We start from the raw sequence: 17793 nt of genomic DNA on the forward strand, positions 1-17793 counted from the left end.
GCAGAGCCCTTGTGCCTGGTAGCTATGGAGGGCCTTCTCCTCCACGAATTTGTCTGGTCGCCAGGAATTGAATGTGGAACTTCTGCATGCAAAGCAGGTGTTCTACCTCTGAGCTATGGTCCTTCCCCTTAAGAATAAGGTAAGAGTCCAGTCCTTGTTGCTCCAGGGCTGGTTTAACTGGGAACCCTCAGCAGTGGTCCACCTTGCTCAATACTGTCTACACTGACTGGTCGCAGCACTCCAAGGTTTGAGGCAGGACTCCTTCCCAGCCCTACCTGGAGGTGCCATCTGGGACTGGGACTTTTTCATGTGGAAAGCGGCTGCTCTGTCACTGTGCTCAGCCTGCAAGGCTCAGAGAAGTAGGGGGAAATGCTGATGAAGAAGAAATCAGAGTTTTCTCTTTGGGGCTCAGGTCCACTTCGTTTCATGAAGTTATATCCAGTGAAGTTATACCCTTCTGTCTTTGAAAGCTTCTGCCACCATAAATGTGTCAAGTCTTTCTAAAAGTACCATAAAAAGGTAAAATAAAAAGTGCCCCACCCATGAGATAGGCTTGCTGTGACAGTCCAGAGATGAGCAGAGTGGTTGTGGAAGGCGCATGAAAGTCCAATACTTGGGCATCTTTAAAAAGGGTCAGGTAGGAAGTGGCATGGAAGGTCCCTGCCTAAGATCATGGAGAGCTGCTGTCAGTCAAAGTAGACAATACTGGGTGAGATGGACATATAGCATGACCTGGTATCTGAGGCAGCTGCCTATGTTACCCCTTTCCATTGACAAAAAATAGGATCAGAATACCAAGCACCTTACAAGGTGGCTAGTTGAGCCCTTCCATGAGGCTGCAGAGTAGAGAGAGGGAAGGGAAACAGGGATGTTCTGTTGAGATACCAGTTGCCTTTGGCTGTGCCTCAATTAATACACAGCAGCAACCATCCCATCAGACCATCTGAACAGTTTCCATCCCAGCTAGTTATTATAACAACCTGTAACTTGGCCCTGAGTTTACTTTTGTTTTTATCTCCTCCCTCCCCGTCCCTTTTTGCCTTTTGCTCTGAGACAGTCTTCTCCTGTTTATATTGATAAGCAAACCAATCTAGGAGCAGTGGCGAAGCCGCATGCTCCGCTATGGGGGGGGGGCGGAGAGCAGGCGGGGGCATGGCGCGCATCCTAGGAGCGTGGCACACGTTCTGGGGGCATGGCGCCTGGTGCGCAGGGGTGCACGGCACGTGTCTGGGGGGGCATCACGATGGCACCCTACCAGAATAGTGGTGCCAGGGGCGGTCTGCTCCCTACGCACCCCCGTTCCTCCGCCAGTGTCTAGGAATCTTTTTAGCTGCTAAAATGTTAAGATAACATAAGTATTGCTGGGATAATGCAAACATGCCAGATCCTGTCCATTCCAAATCCCCTCAGAAATTGTGGGGAACAAAAGATGATTTGCAGGGTGGTGGGGAGTTCATCTGTTTCTGGTGGTAAAGCTACCTTAGGTTAAAAATCCTGGCTGCTGGGATGAAAATAGGTGTAAAAACCAGCAGAGAGTGAAACAGAAGCCAACAGAAGGAAGCAGCAGGAACCTTGTATATAAAAGAAATACGCAACACATAGCACTTTATGGGGTGTTTTGAGAGGGCAAGAGCTGCTAGTGAGTAAAGGCCTTGAATGACATGCATTTTCTCCAGCCCTCTGAGAACTAATTACTGGATTGACCTTGGTGGCTCTTTCAAAACTGCTTTCTGGTATTTGTGGTGTTGTGGCTGAACTTCACTAGCTTTGTGGAAGAGTGTCTGCTGAACAGGTGTTTGAGAGCTTATGAGGGGGTGCAGGGTGTGGGAGAGAACCCACCGAGGCAGTGGGAGTGCAGCCAGGTAATCTTACATCCTGGGCCCCTTTAGAAAGGCATGCACATTGCTGCAGTTGTGAAGCACACAATTATCATTTGTCTTCTCCCCCTCCACACTTCACAGCTGCTTCTACATTCCTGATACGTTAGAGCAAACAAAGACAGTTTTCGAATGCTGACAAAAAAGGAAATAGTTTGAGCATGTGCTGTGTGTGCATGAGCAGGAGGAATTGGAGGTGCACGAGAAAGGTCTGTGTTAGTGAGTCTGTTATGGCTGTTACATAGTTGTTGGCACCTGTCTTGGACTTCACTCCAGGGGTGAAGTCAAACCACTGCGTCAGCAGCACTCAAGTGACCTCCCTGGGGTGCAAGCCTGAGCAGTGTGGATGGAGGTCTTGGGCTGCCCAGATGACCAGATCCCCCCCCCCTTGCTGATGTGGTCCAATCCCAAAGAAGGGCAGTGCCAAAGAATGCTCCAACTACCGCACAACTGCGCTCATTTCACACGCTAGCAAGGTTATGTTTAAAATTCTACAAGGCAGGCTTAAGCAGTATGTGGACCGAGAACTCCCAGAATTGCAAGCTGGATTTAGAAGAGGCAGAGGAACCAGAGACCAAATTGGAAACAATGTGCTGGATTATGGAGAAAGCTAGAGAGTTCCAGAAAGACATCTACTTCTGCTTCATTGACTATGCAAAAGCCTTTGACTGTGTCAACCACAGCAAACTATGGCAAGTTCTTAAAGAAATGGGAGTGCCTGATCACCTCATCTGTCTCCTGAGAAATCTCTATGTGGGACAAGAAGCTACAGTTAGAACTGGATATGGAACAACTGATTGGTTCAAAATTGGGAAAGGAGTACGACAAGGCTGTATATTGTCTCCCTGCTTATTTAACTTATATGCAGAATTCATCATGCGAAAGGCTGGACTGGATGAATCCCAAACGGGAATTAAGATTGCCGGAAGAAATATCAACCACTTGACACAACCTTTACAAGCCATTTGCACGTAAAAAAATATGTATTTTATCAAAGTAATTGTTGAACTGAAATACAATTAAGAAGAAGTATATTAATAGTGAAATACAATTAAGAAGTATATTAATAGTGTAATAATTATTATGTAGGTTTTATTTGTTTTTTATCTTATATTTTGGAAGTGTACATCCAAGCTACAGTGTACCCTAAGCTACAGCTTGTTTGGCTTATTGGTAGAGCCGGCACTGATCCTGGCGCCAGCCTTTGGCTTGTCTTGGTGCCCCGGAACCCTCTGCGCGGGGCCGGGCGGCGGGCGGGAGCCTCAGAGCGGCGCACGCCTTAGCAACCCGGGCGCGCGGAGAGCGGCGGGGCGGGCCCGTTGCTGGGGAGGTCCGGCTGCCCCGCTTCCGTCCCGCCGCCGTCTCCCTTCCCCGCGCGCCCGACGCCTTTCGTTCCGCCCGGGGCGCTTGAGGGCGGGATGCTGCTGAGCCGCCGCGGGGTGGAGGAGCTCGGCAGGAAGGCGGCCAGGCGGCTCTTCCGGGCCGGAGGGGCGGCCAGGTCAGTCGGCGGGGGCGGCATGGAGCCTGCAGGCTTCTGGGGAGGGGGCATTGGAAGCACGATGCTGGTCTGGATCCAGGAGGCCCCGCGGGGCTCAGGGGCAGCATCCCGCTTCGTCGCCGCCGCTTTCTGCGTTTATCTCCCACCTTTCCCGGCCCCGTCTCCCCCTCCTCATTTAATCCCCTGAGAGAAGGCCGTGACTGGTCTCCTAGGTGACCCGGGGATCTTCATGATGGCCGAGTCAAGAATATCAGCATTATCTGATTATCAAGTATAGTTCCAGATATGCCAGGATTGTCATGAGGGTTGTATTGAAAATGATGGTTCCCTTTCATATGCAATAAAGGAATGTCATATAAAAAGTGTCCTTGCCAAAATCTCAAATAATGTGTATCCTCCCCGCCCCCAATTATAGCTCTGCAGTCGTACCTTGGTTGTTGAATGCCTTGGTACGCGTCCGTTTTGGCTCCCGAACACCGCAAACCCAGAAGTGAGTGTTCTGGTTTGTGAACGTTCTTTGGAAGCCAGACATCTGATGTAGCTTCCGCGGCTTCCGACTGAGTGCAAGAAGCTCCTGCAGCCAATCGGAAGCTGTGCCTTGGTCTTCGAACATTTTTGGAAGTCGAACGGACTTCCAGAATGGATTCCATTTGACGACCAAGGTACTGGCTGTATTCTGGAGTTCCAGTGTAATATTTTGGGCTGTTTGTTTACAGATGTATATAGGGTTCACCCCCCTCTCTTTTCTTCTTAGGTATAAAGTAATGAAGAATTGGGGAGTGATTGGTGGGATTGCAGCTGCTCTTGCTGCGAGCATCTATGTCTTATGGGGCCCCATCACAGAGAGAAAAAAACGCAGGAAAGGTAAATGAAAGAGAGACTAGGGAGGAGTGAGTGGGGCAGGTGAGTTTGCACCTTGCATCTCCTGATCCCAACAAAAAGAGTCTCATATAAATAATTGGGGTCTTCCTTGGCCACTGAATCCCAACAGGAGAGCCCTTTTGTCTTTTTTGAAGGTGTGTTGTTGTGCCTAAAATGGCTAGTGGTGGCCATACAGAAAACTAAAACATAACTGAGGCCCTGTCTGCAGGATGATTGTCTTAAAATTAAAAACCTGAGGAAGGAAAGCAAAATGGAAGAAGACAGCAATTGGGACTAAACAGAGTGAACAAATGCTTTTTGACACTCTAGAATCAAAAGCAGGAAGAAAGATTGATGTCAGGTGGAAGGGTTTCCAACTAAAACGGCGATGGGGAAAACTGGTGTCGTTGCCAACTCCCATCATCCTGGACACTGACCATGCTGATTGCAGTTGGAGACCAACAGCACCTAGAGGGCTGCAGATGTTCCCCATCCCTGAACTATAGGAGGATGCAGCTGATACGTGCAGAATGATGGGAGTGTAAACTGCAGGGATGGGGAATTTGAAACCCTCCAAAGGTTTTTGTACTCACAACTCCAATCAACTCCAGCAAGCATGGCCAGCACTCAGGGATGATGGGAGTTGGAGTACAGCAACATCTGGAGGGCTGCGGGTTCCCTTTGCTGGTAGAGAGAAAGAAGGGAAGATTAATAAGGAAGAGCAAGACCACAGAGATGTTTGGAAGTAAGTCCAAGAAGTTTAATTGGGAGCGGGAGGGCGGGGAGTGCAAATGGAGGAATAAGGTCAGAACAACATGCAGAAAAATTGTTTATTAAATTCATTGGGAGCTTGTTTACCAAGATAAGTCAACACTACTTGCAATGTAATAAAGGAAACATTTACATTAAAACCAGCATAAAAGAAAAACAAAGAAAAATCTAAAAGACAATCCTATTTTTAAAAGGCAGGATTAAAACATTCCACCTACTCCAGGAGACCACATATAATTAAGAGCCCAGGGGCTGGTGGAAAAGGAGTGTTTCTGTCTCCTGCCTAGAGCTGTGTGGTGATGGTGTCAGACAAGGCATTCTGCAAATGACAGGACAAGGAGCAGCATTTAGGGCAGGGCAGAGCAGAGGTACTGGAGAGTAAAAGCAGGAAGGCTGTGTTCAGAAGGTTGCAGCAATTGCAGTGATGTATTTCCCCCCCAGGGCTAGTGCCAGGTCTTCTCAACCTGGGAAACACATGCTTCATGAACTCACTTCTCCAGGGGCTGTCTGCTTGTCCGTCCTTCATCAAGTGGCTGGAAGGATTCACAGTTCAGTACCAGGTCAGCCAGAGTGAGACGTCTGGGAAGTATTTGTCCCTGACCTTGCTTCACCTCCTGAAAGGTAAAGGTCCCTTTGTGTTATTTTGGGTGCATAACACAAAGCATAAATCAAGCCACTTCTTTTCCTTTTATCAAGCACAGTGGAACCTCAGTTGTCAAACACTTCGGAAGTCAAACATTTTGACTTTTGAATGCCGACAACCCGGAAGTGAATGCTGCTGTTTTCGAACGCACCTTGGAAGTCAAATGGCTTCCGATGTGCATTTCTCCATTTTTTAAAGGATTTTGCTGACCTCCCATTGTGCCTCAGTTGTCGAATGTTGTGGAAGTTGAACGGTCTCCCAGAACGGATTACGTTTGACAACCGAGGTTCCACTATATGTCTTAATTTAATTTGTTACATAAGTAGAGAAAACAGTTGCAAACCTCAAAACAAGAAAACAATGTTTAAAAAAGAACAATAGACTAAAGGTAAACAGTACAGGGGACCTACAAATACTTAGCATCACATACCTTATGGGAAAAAGCACCTCCAAGCTAAGATTGTAAAATGATGTACAAATATTATATGAGATACCTCGGGTTACATACGCTTCAGGTTACAAACTCCGCTAACCCAGAAATAGTGCTTCAGGTTAAGAACTTTGCTTCAGGATGAGAACAGAAATCGCGTGGCGGCAGCAGGAGGCCCCATTAGCTAAAGTGGTCTTCAGGTTAAGAACAGTTTCAGGTTAGGTACGGACCTGCGGAATGAATTAAGTACTTAACCCGAGGTTCCACTGTACCAAGAATACTGGCAATCGCTTTCCTGAACTGTCTCATTAACAATAAGAATAATCAATCAATCCTCTTCAAAACATATATTAACATAGGTAGACCACATGTCCCAACAAGATATCCAAATGACCAGATAAGATACACATCCAATCATAGAAAGGGCAATGAGATCTTCAGACCACTGAGTAATGCATGGTGAGTGTTTATCCTTCCAGCATACGTCTCTGCAACTGTAAGGGCTCACAGGATTAACTTTTGTTGCCTATCTGATAGTCCTCACATCATAGGAATATAATTGTGTATGGTCATTCACAAGTATCAAGAATTTTTCCAAAACAGTCAATATGAACAACAATTTCTGTCCAAACAGAAGACACCACAGGACATCCCCACAAGAGGCATTATAAGTATTACATTGCCAGCATCTATCTGAACTGCTCTGTTCTTTCCTATAAAGGTGCTATGGAGCCCAAAACATATCTCATCATATTAGAACCCAGTGGCGTTATCCCATAAAGCTCAATGCTGGAAGATTCAGGACAGACAAAAGGAGGTGATTCTCCACACAGTTAAACTTCTGGAATTTGCTCCCACTGGTTGTAGTGATGGCCACCAAATTGCACAGCTTTAAAGGAGGATTTGGCAATTCATGGAGGATAAGGCTGTTAGTCAAGCAGGAAGACTGCTCTGCCTCCAGTCTTAGGTGGGGGCTGTGTGCCTCAAGTAGTGGCTGCTGGGGAGCATGAGAGGGCTGTTGTGCTGGTGTCCCACTTGGAGGCCTCCCAAAGGCCACTGTGGAAAGAAGAATGCTGGGCAAGATGGTTTTACTTAATTCCGTTTACACAAGTGGAGAGAACTTTCTGTAGAATAAGAGGAACGTATGTTTAGGATGAGTGAATTCATTTCTGTGCGTGGTCTGCATTGACTATTTTGTGTTTGATGCATTCAGCTTTATCCTGCCAAGAGGTGACCGAAGATGACTTCCTGGATGCAAGCTGCTTGTTGGAGGTCCTGAGGATGTACAGGTGGCAGATCTCCTCTTTCGAAGAGCAGGTAGCTACCCAAGTGGTGTAAGGCACCAGAGTATGCTTCTCTGTTGCTGTTGTTTTCTACAGCCTTGACATCTGGCACATAACAAGCAAAAGCCAGTCGCTGGGGGACACGAGCGGGAGAAGACTATTGCTCTCTCATCTCTTACTTGCAGCCTTTCCAGATACTTCCCAGAGGCATTTGGTTGGTCACTGTCGGAAGGAGGTTGCTGGACGAGATGGGCCTTTGGTCTGATCCAGCAGGGCTCTTGTTAAAGAATTGTGGCTTTGTTTACAGCAGATGTGGGGAGCCTGCTGCCCTCCAGATTTTAGTGGATTATGACTCGCATCACCCATGATGGCTGGCTGTCCTGGCTGGGACTGCTGGGAGCTGGAATCAGCAGCCCCTGGAGGGCCACTGGTTCTTCACCCTTGATTTACGGCATTCCCAGTTTATTTTAACTGCTTTGCGCTGCCTTTTTAAGTGGGTGAGAAAAGGCCTGAATACTCACTGCAAGGGTGGGGAACCTGTGGTCTGTGGTCTGAATGCAGACCTTAAGACCCCCATGTCTGGCCTTCAGGACTCTCCCCACACCTCACCCCACTTCTGCCCTCTTCCACACACTCCTTGAGTACTTTTGAAACTTGCTGAAGGCTGCGTGAAAGCTAACCATCCCCATGCAGTGCACAAAGGAGACTGCCTGCCCGCTGCATCTCTGTCTGAGGCACAACTCTAGTGTTACCTTTTTTAAAATTCTTCTCCTGCATGCAGATATGTGGGAAGCTGCCTTATAGTGAGTCAGACTATTAGACCGCCCAGCTTTGCATTGTTGTCTTGGACAATCAGTGGTTCTCTGAGGTCAGAGGGAGGCCTTTCCCAGATCTGCCACCTCAGATCCCTTTGATGGGGGATGGTAAGGTGTGAATCTGGGAACGTCTGCACACAAATCTGCTCAGTAGACATGAAATATGTTTGAAAATTCAAGAGATTTCCCCCTAACCTGCTGTGAAGGAACCCTGGCCTCTTGATCTTCCATGTTGCCTTGCTGAAGGTCCATCTAAAAATGCAAGCTGAATTTTCAGGATTCAGTTTTTTTCTTGGGAGCTGCAGAAATGTACCTCAAGGGCAACATACATTATCCCCTGTTGTCTACTTTTCTGGTGAGCTTGGCCTGGCATTCTGAGCTTTCTGGTGCTCTTTCGGTAGGATGCTCACGAGCTGTTCCATGTCCTCACCTCCTCGCTGGAAGATGAATGGGACCGCCAGCTGCGGGTCGTGCATCTGTTTGATGTGCATTCTCTGGAGGTGAGCACTCAAGAGACACGGGGGCTGCAAAGCAACCTTTCCTATAGGCAAGGCTGCAGCATTTGGGACTTTTCATCTAGAGAAAAGGTGAGTAAGAGGTGACATGGAAGTTTATAAAATTAGTTGGAGGCAGCAAGGCTTCTGAATACCAGTTGCTGGAAACCACAGAAGGGGAGAGGGCTCTTGTGCTCCTTTGGGTTTTCCAAAAGAGGCATCTGGTTGGCCGCTGTGAGAACAAGGTGTTGGACTAGGTGAGCCTCCATTGGCCTGATCCAGCAGGCTCCTATTATGTTCTTATAATTTGGTGGGCTGCCCAGCTGAAGAGACCTACGTAAGATTCTGCTTTTAAGCTGTTTTTTCAAAGTTGTGCTTCCCTGTACTGCTGGAGTGGTATTCAGCCAAGTATAATTCCGAATGGACTCACTGAAGTTAATTAACATCAGTGTCAATGGATCTACTCTTGAGTATAACTGAGTTGGATACCACCCTTGTCACTTAAGTGTGCAGTAGTAAAGATATCACCATGTGGAAAGTGTTTTCTTTTTAAAAACTAACTTTATTTTGTATTTGTCTGTATAGAAGCCAGAAATTCTACAAAAGCAAATATGCTCCAGGACAAGAGGTAAAAACACTTTTCTGATTTGGTGAAATGTAGCAGATACTATTTGTACTACTGATATAAAAACCCAAACACCTCTGGGCTATGGCCTGATTTTGTTGTCTGCATGGGGCGACTGTGACAGGAGCTGAAAGGGTGTCTGGCTATTGGAATCACTCTTTAACCTTGTCTAATGACATTATTAAATTTGTGTAGCACCCTTCATTCGCAGATCTCAGTGTGCTTCACAACATAAAATTGCAATATAAAAACCACAAAATACTTAGTAAAAATAAGAACAACAAACCAATACACCCCCCCAAACACATTTAAAAGGGCATCGCATGTCTATTGGCCAAAGGCCTTGTTGAAGAGGAACATTTTTGCCTGGCACCTAAAGTCTTTAAACTAGCCTAACCCTATCCTGGTGTTTCCAGATACAAGATTATCAGGAGGGCACCAGTCACAGTGCCTGGCAAAACAATAGAAGAGTCAGACGGAACAACCTTTATTTTGGTTTGTAGGGCCTCCTCCTCCTCCTGTGTTGAGTCACTGGAAGCTGCAGCATCCTTTTCATGGCAGGTTAACGAGCAACATGGTCTGCAAGCATTGCAAACACCAGGTCCGTAAGTCTGTGTGAGAGAAAGAGGCATACAGATTGCAGGAAATCAATGGGCGGGTGGAGCTAAGACCCAGGGAGGACCGAGTCACTTCCCATGTAGATGGGCTGAAGAGGAGCTGCCAAGGGGGTGACCCTCTGCTCCCCACAACTGAGACTATTCCTTGGGGGGTGTTATTGCTTCCAGGGTGGGCAGCCTGCTTTGAAGAGTTGTTGTCCTTGGTAGTGCTTTAGTGCAGGAGAGGGGAGACTCTTTAAACTTCGGGTGGGGTTGGTGGGGCTCATTCCAGTGGTGGGAAGGTGTAGAAGGTAAGCTTGGTGGAGTTGTGTATGTGACTCTGCTCTTTGGTACGGCAGGGTTCTTTTCAAAAGGGTTTCCTAGACCTCCCCCCATCTCTTTATTCTCTGGCCAGGCAGGCAAAGAGCATCATCTGTGTTTATGTTATAAATCTTCGTTGAGACATTTGGGCTCTTTTTCTTCCAGAGTCCCCTCAGATACGACACTTTTGACAGCCTTTCCCTGAGCATCCCTGCCACCGTGTGGGTAAGGCACCCTCCTGTGGGAATCCCTTGCAGCTGCCCAAGCACAGCCCTTTTCTGACTCACGGGGTTTAAGGACGTGTGCCAACACTTCCTGTTTTACTCCCCCACCCCTCCTCCACAGGGCCACCCACTGACCCTGGACCAGTGCCTCCACCACTTCATCTCCACCGAGTCAGTCAAGGACGTCTTGTGTGACAATTGCACAAAAGTAAGCCTCTTGATTGCAGTGACCCCCTCCCCTTGCCCCTTGATACATCTGAAAGATGCTTTTATTTCCTAGGTACTCCATTCTCTTCCTGGTCCTCTTGTGGGCTTAGAAACAGGGTGGTTGGGTTTTTTGTGTTTCTGGCTGATGTTGTGGATCTTGAAGTTGCAAAAGATGCTGCGCCCCATTCATGGTTTTTGTGGGGAGCCTTTTCTGTTGCAGGAACTATGACCCACCTGCGGCTCTTAGAATGGCTGACAACCCTTCCATGGTCTTACTCTAGGCACCATCCTGGTTTTTCGATGTGGGTAAGCTGCCCATGGTTCGAAAGACCAGCTTAAAGGATTCTCCCCCACCTCCGAGTAAAGCTTAAAATGCAAAATTTACAGTGCTTGTGAATTATGCCATCTGCTTCAGGATTGCTATACCTGGATACATCAAATGTAGTACATTTAATAAGTAGTACAGTATGGTCGCATCTTGCACAGGGATGGTGCATGTATGCCAAAACATGTATACTCAAACCTCCCCTGTGCAACCATCCTTATCTTATGGAGCTGGTGCACCAGGCAGGACTCCCACCCACCCCCAAACAGAACCTGGGCTCTACGATGCTCTTGCGAGAGCTTGCAAAAACTTGGGCAGCCCCATGAGATGTTGCAAGAGCACCCAGAGCCTGCACACTGAGCAGGACTTGCCTGATAAGCAAGGCAGAGAGCTTCAAAGCTCTTGATGAGCTGGGAAAACCCAGCACAAAGGGCCTTTTAAGCTCTCTGCCTTGTGTGCAATTTATTTGCGCAACTTCAGCTGGCCAGCTTTCAACTGCACAAGGTTGAAATTGTGCAAGTTAATTACAGGTAAAATGTGATCATACTATAGATTTCTCAGAGTGGTCTGTGCCTGTACCATACGTGGTTGGTTTATAATTCATTTTGGCTTCCTCCACCCACCCCCAGATTCAGGCCAAAGAAGGGACTGGGCATATCATGGAGAACCAGAGAACAACATTTGTCAAACAGCTAAAACTGGGGAAGGTAAGAAAACCGTCTTAGCATGGAGTTTCCAAGATCACCATAAGAGCAGTTTCTTATTTTCTTTGTTGTTGTTTAGTCGTTTAGTCGTGTCCGACTCTTCGTGACTCCATGGACCAGAGCACGCCAGGCACTTCTGTCTTCTTTACCAAGAATCAAAATAATGTATGTAAACTACACCAAATTAGCAAAATGCTGTCAATAAATTCAGCCGGCTGCAATATCACACTTTATGCAGCTTGCCTTTTAAAATATAAGAGGGAAAAAGAAAAGAAATAAAATGTTCCCCCCTTTCTTTGTTTACCAAATAAGATTCTCAACTTACCAAGTCAGTTCAAGTTTGAATTTCAAATCATTATAAAATAATAATATATAATAATAATAATTTATTATTTATACCCCGCCCGTCTGGCTGGGTATCTCCAGCCACTCTGGGCGGCTCCCAATCAAATATAAAAAACACAATACAGCATTAAACATTAAAAACATCCCTAAACAGGACTGCCTTCAAATGTCTTTTAAAAGTAGGATAGTTGCTTATTTCCTTGACATCTGATGGGATGGCGTTCCACAGGGCAGGGGCCACCACCGAGAAGGCCCTCTGGCTGGTTCCCTGTAACCTCACATCTTGCAGTGAAGGAACTTCCAGAAGGCCCTCAGAGCTAGACCTCCGTGTCCGGGCTGAACGATAGGGGTGGGGACACTCCTTCAGGTATACAGGACCGAGGCTGTTCAGGGCTTTAAAGGTCAGCACCAACACTTTGAACTGTGCTCGGAAACATACTGGGAGCCGATGCAGGTCTCTCAGGACTGGTTTTATATGGTCTTGGCGGCTACTCCCAGTCACCAGTCTAGCTGCCACATTCTGGATTAATTGCAGTTTCCGAGCCACCTTCAAAGGTAGCCCCACATAGAGTGCATTGCAGTAGTCCAAACGGGAGATAACTAGAGCATGCACCATTTTGGCAAGATAGCGGGCAGGGAGGGTCTCAGCTTGCATACCAGATGGAGCTGGTAGACAGCTGCCCTGGACACAGAATTGACCTGCACCTCTAATGACTCCCAGGCTGTGCACCTGGTCCTTCAGGGGCACAGTTACCCCATACAAGACCAGGGAGTCCCCCACACCTGCCCACCTCCTGTTCCCCCCAAAACAGTACTTCTGTCTTGTCAGGATTCAACCTCAATCTGTTAGCTGCCACCCATCCTCCAACCGCCTCCAGGCACTCACACAGGACCTTCACCACCTTCACTAGTTCCGATTTGAAAGAGAGGTAGAGCTGGGTATCATCTCCATACTGATGAACACCCAGCCCAACCCCCCTGATGATCTCTCCCAGCAGCTTCATATAGATGTTAAAAAGCATGGGGGATAGGGTGGAACACTGAGGCACCACACAAGTGAGAGCCCAGGGGTCTGAACACTCATCCCCCAACACCACTTTCTGGACCCTGCCCAGCATAAAGGAGTGGAACCACTGTATGGCAGTGCCCCCAGCTCCCAGCCCCTCCAGACGGTCCAGAAGGATCTTATGGTCGATGGTATCAAAGGCCACTGAGAGATCCAGCAGATAAATAAATGTACAGTGGTACCTCGGGTTAAGTACCTAATTCGTGCCGGAGGTCTGTTCTTAACCTGAAACTGTTCTTAACCTGAAGTACCACTTTAGCTAATGGGGCCTCCCGCTGCTGCTGCGCCGCCGGAGCATGATTTCTGTTCTCATCCTGAAGCAAAGTTCTTAACCCGAGGTAATATTTCTGGGTTAGTGGAGTCTGTAACCTGAAGCGTATGTAACCCGAGGTACCACTGTAATCTTAAATGCTTCGGCAATGCTTATATTTGTATGTATTAATATGGGCTACTAGTTGAAGAACTAAACAACTAGTCTTAAGTTTGGTGGTTTTGGAAACCTATAGAATTATTTGTTTTTCAAACACATCTGTAGTGCGTAACAGTGGTTTCTGTGGGCCTCCCCACCTGTGTGAGAAGCGATGGATAGCCAGAGGAACATAACCTGCCTTTGGGCTTTGTGCGAAAACCAGCTTTCTGCTTGTGGTGCTTAGACTCCTGATTTCTGATTCCATGTGTGCACATACATCGATTTGCACACCATTCATTCCATGTCTGGAAAATTAGAAATACTGGTGGATTTTGAATAAAGCTTTTAAAGAGCGATTCAGTTTGGCACGGTTGGTGTTTCATTGGGTGGGAAGACCTTGCTTCAAACCCCTATGCAGCTATGGCGGCCTACCATGCAAGATAGTTGTGGAGAAAATGGGGTAGTTCATGTATTCCGGAAACTAAGGAGGCAGAAGATTTGGCAGTTGTAGTCCAAAGCATCTAGAGAGCACAAGGTTGACGAAGGCAACAATCAAGCCTTCTGTGGCTTCTGTGCTGGAAACCCTCTGCCTCTGGCGTCCACCACGCATCTTGGAACTAGGACAGCCACCTTTCCACCCCTTTCTTACATTTTGCTCCACAGCTACCTCAGTGTCTCTGTATCCACCTACAAAGGCTGAGCTGGTCCAACCATGGCATGCCCCTGAAACGAAACGAGCATGTGCAATTTGGCGAGTTCCTCATCATGGATGTCTACAAGCACCGCTTCCCTGCCCAGAAACCCAACCCTGCAAGCAGCCCACAGGCATCACCGGACCCAAAAGCCGGTAGGCAAGCAAAGTGAATGAGGACTTGGAAGGGAGAGAGCCAGCAGGGGAGTTAGTCCTTGTGCTAAGCCAGTTCATTCCAGAAGCTAAGAGGTGAAAGACTGTGGAAGACTGTGGGTCAATATGATTGGCCCACCTGGGCTCCTTATCATAGAATTGGAAGAGACCCTGAGGGCCATCTAGTCCAACCCCCTGCAGATGGCCATCCAACCTCTGCTGAGGGAGGTCATCCACTGTGAGAAGAGGGTGCTGGGCTAGATGGGCCACTGGCCTGATCCAGCAGGCTCTTCCTATACATAGGACCACGTCAACAAGGCTGCACCCATCTGCCCTCCACCAGATGTGGCATCTAACCTCAGCTATGGGGCAGGTCAAGGCGTACGTGTGTGTTTATATTGGAATTGACAACTGGGCTGGCCAGCCAGACCTAGCTTTATGCCAGTCTCAGATATGAAAAGGTTTAATGTCCACCTCCATGTGGCTTGCCTGGGAAAGATGTGTGGACAAGATTCTCTTCCAGCTAGAACTAAGAGGGCTTGTGTGGGGCCCATTTCTGGCCCTGCTCTGTGTCTGGAGGGAATGTGATCTTGCCTGGACAGAGAGGGCTATGTGTAGAAACCTAACTTTTCCATGGCTGGAATGGAGCCAGCTGTGCAAAGGTAAAGGAACATCTGCTGCTGCACTCCCTTTGCCATCTGCTCTCCACATTGCTAGCAAGCAGAAGGGAATGTGGCCCTCTGGCTAAAGGGTTGCCACCCCTGGTTTAAAGCCGCCTTGCAGCTCAGTCCAGAAAAGCATTTTGTACCCCCACAGAAGGATCAGTTTCCCTGCCTAGTTGCCTGGAGGCAATTCTTGGTCGCCATAGGAAAGCAGCCATGTAGCTGTTTACAAACCAACTTTCAGAGTTTTAAATAAAGGACACCGTACAAACCAGGCACAGGAGCATCCCCTTCTGTAATAAGCAAGCAACCAGTTTTAATAATAACAACGATGCACTGTGATTTTGGGGTCTTTTCGTAGATGTGGAACAGGCGGGCAACAACAAATCCTCTTTTATGAATGGTACCTGCTCTCCATCCTTCCTTACATCCCCAGTGGCTTTCCCGTACATGACAGCACCTGACTGTAGGTAAGTAAGAACATTTGAAACTACTTCTAACTTTTCCCGGAGTGACCAGTAAATCTCCAGAGTCGTTCTAATGTTCCATCATGCCACTGATATTTTCTGTTGGCTGTCTGGGTCTCCCGTATCAAAAGTGCAGTGAAATCCTGACCTATTCAGGCCCAGCATACGTTTGCCCGCTTGGTTTACCTCAAGTCTGGATGCTGCTACAGGAGCATGGAAAGCAATTAGCAAATGGAGCCGTTGTTGCTTAACAAGGCTGGATCCCCTAGTAGTCCATTCCGTAGAATGCTCTTGCTCATGGCAATACAAAGGGCACCATTGCTGCCTTGGACTAAACCAGCCTTCCTGTGTTTTTCCTTCATTTGGCAGTTCTCCATCATATCTGTACCGCCTGATGGCCGTTGTGGTCCACCATGGGGACATGCACTCAGGACACTTTGTCACGTATCGCCGATCTCCACCGACTTGCAAAAGCATGCTAGCCACCAGCAACCAGTGGTTGTGGATTTCAGATGATGTGGTGCACAAGACCACGTTGCAGGAAGTCCTTTCGTCCAGCGCCTATTTACTTTTTTACGAACGTGTCCACTCTAGACGGCAGCGCCAAAGCCAGGAGCATCGAGCTGAGGAGTGAAATGAATGCAGATCCAGCTGGTGTGCTTTTCTGAGGACAATGGCACACCCTCTGTCTTGCCATGCAAACGTCTTCCCCTACCTATAAACTCCTGGTCAGTGGTCTGTGTTTGCGTGGCAGGAACAAGCACTTGGTATCAAAACATTGTGCCCTCCCCTCACCCCCTGTGGCCATGCACAGCAGCGTTAGAAAAGTGTGTTTTAAGTGTTAATAATCTTCTCAGCAGACTTAAAGACCTTCTAGCATCCCACTTCCTGTGTTGTGAGGGCATTTCTTTGCGCTAATCAGTCAGATGAGCAGTTGCAAAAAACTTGTCCTAGTGAAGAAGAGAACCTACAAGTGCCTTGATCGTATTTTGAATCCAGACAGAACTGGCTGTGTCAAGCGGGGGGACGGGGGACTTACCACATGGCTGCTTACCTAAAATTCCCAAGGGGGAGCAGGCGGTGGTGTGAGAATGCGTGACTTGGCTGTGTAGCTGGGAATCTACTGCTGACTCTTCACGTGGCAGCCTCAAGTATGTGTGTGCAAGAGAAAAGCAGAAAGTGTCCAGCTTCTTTCTGCCTTCAGTGATGTTTTAATGACTTTGTCAAAACGATGATGCAATGAGCTGATAATTATGTCACATTTTCTCTTGAGAGTCCAGCTTGGCAAGGAATGGAACAGCTTTTCCTGTTTCTGGGTGGTTCTAGCACCATCCCAGGAAAAACCCTCCTCTGTGTCTTGATTTGAAGTCTTCAAACTTTTGTACAGAATAAACCTGTTTCTGCCAAATGTAGACTGCTGTTTTTGCTTAAACAGTTTTGTGTTGGTATAAGTGAAAACCTGTTCACGTCTATGTGAACTTGGTCTTGTTGCTGCATAAAACTAGTTAAAAGGACCTTGGCTTGGTACTAATAAACACAGGTGTGTCACGCACCCTAAAGAGAACACCCCAGTGTTGACAACTGCGGTGGTTCTTCTTCTCTGCCCTTATGCTACTCTGCATCCCTGGCCTTAGCACCTGTAGTGGAAGCACAGTCTGCCAGAAACTCTCAGGCTACGATTTGTGGCAATTATTCTTTCCCCTTCAAAGTGCTGTAGTTTACAAGCACAATGACTCTCACGGGCAGCAGCAATTAGTCACAATAGGATCTTGGATTTACTACTCATTTCAATACCATGTGGCAGAAAATCTACCAGTCTGCTTTTCAAGGAGCTGCATATTTTAACTTTTGCCTTTTGGCTATGAGAAGTTTCCTTTGTGCTGCCAGAGTGAACTTCTGCCGCACAGCCCTGAGAGGTCATGGGCCCAGCCTGGAAGCTGTACGCCGGCTCCCTCAGCCAACTACAGTGGTGCCTCGCAAGACGAAATTAATTCGTTCCGTGAGTTTTGTCGTCTTGCGATTTTTTTCGTCTTGCAAAGCACAGTGTCGGAAAAGTTTTGGAAAAGCTTCAAAAATCACCAAAGACTTCAAAAACCTCAAAAAAGGCTACCACACCGCGTTCTATGAGTTGCTCCTCGAAGTCAAGTCGCAACTGTATTAACGGTGTTAAGAAAAAGGAAACAAACTTGCAAGACGTTTCCGTCTTGCGAAGCAAGCCCATAGGGAAAATCGCCTTGTGAAGCAGCTCAAAAAACAAAAAACCCTTTCGTCTTGCGAGTTTTCCGTCTTGCGAGGCATTCGTCTTGCGAGGTACCACTGTATGTCC

At 47.5% G+C, this 17793-nt stretch overlaps 1 protein-coding gene across 8 annotated transcripts; it reads left to right on the forward strand.

Moving 5' to 3' along the window:
• The first annotated feature begins 51 nt into the window (after positions 1-51).
• USP30 (ubiquitin specific peptidase 30) lies at positions 52-16879 on the forward strand. 8 transcript variants are annotated; one of them, XM_077917690.1, is made up of 14 exons: positions 3253-3375; positions 3791-4037; positions 4130-4239; positions 5449-5628; positions 7294-7397; positions 8580-8765; positions 9258-9300; positions 9801-9898; positions 10380-10439; positions 10560-10646; positions 11600-11677; positions 14158-14341; positions 15362-15470; positions 15837-16879. In XM_077917690.1, the coding sequence occupies exons 3-14, from the start codon at positions 4140-4142 to the stop codon at positions 16099-16101; spliced, it is 1494 nt and encodes a 497-aa protein (XP_077773816.1). In that variant the 5' UTR covers positions 3253-3375; positions 3791-4037; positions 4130-4139; the 3' UTR covers positions 16102-16879. The 8 variants fall into 8 exon arrangements, with proteins under 8 accessions (XP_077773815.1, XP_028559688.2, XP_028559691.2 ...); XM_077917689.1 differs by lacking the exons at positions 3253-3375; positions 3791-4037 and adding an exon at positions 52-139; XM_028703856.2 differs by lacking the exon at positions 3791-4037 and having other exon boundaries at positions 3197-3375; positions 8580-8678.
• The last annotated feature ends 914 nt before the right edge of the window (positions 16880-17793 follow it).

The sequence above is a fragment of the Podarcis muralis genome, chromosome 13 (genome assembly GCF_964188315.1).
Source record: "Podarcis muralis chromosome 13, rPodMur119.hap1.1, whole genome shotgun sequence".
NCBI classification, from domain to species: domain Eukaryota; kingdom Metazoa; phylum Chordata; class Lepidosauria; order Squamata; family Lacertidae; genus Podarcis; species Podarcis muralis.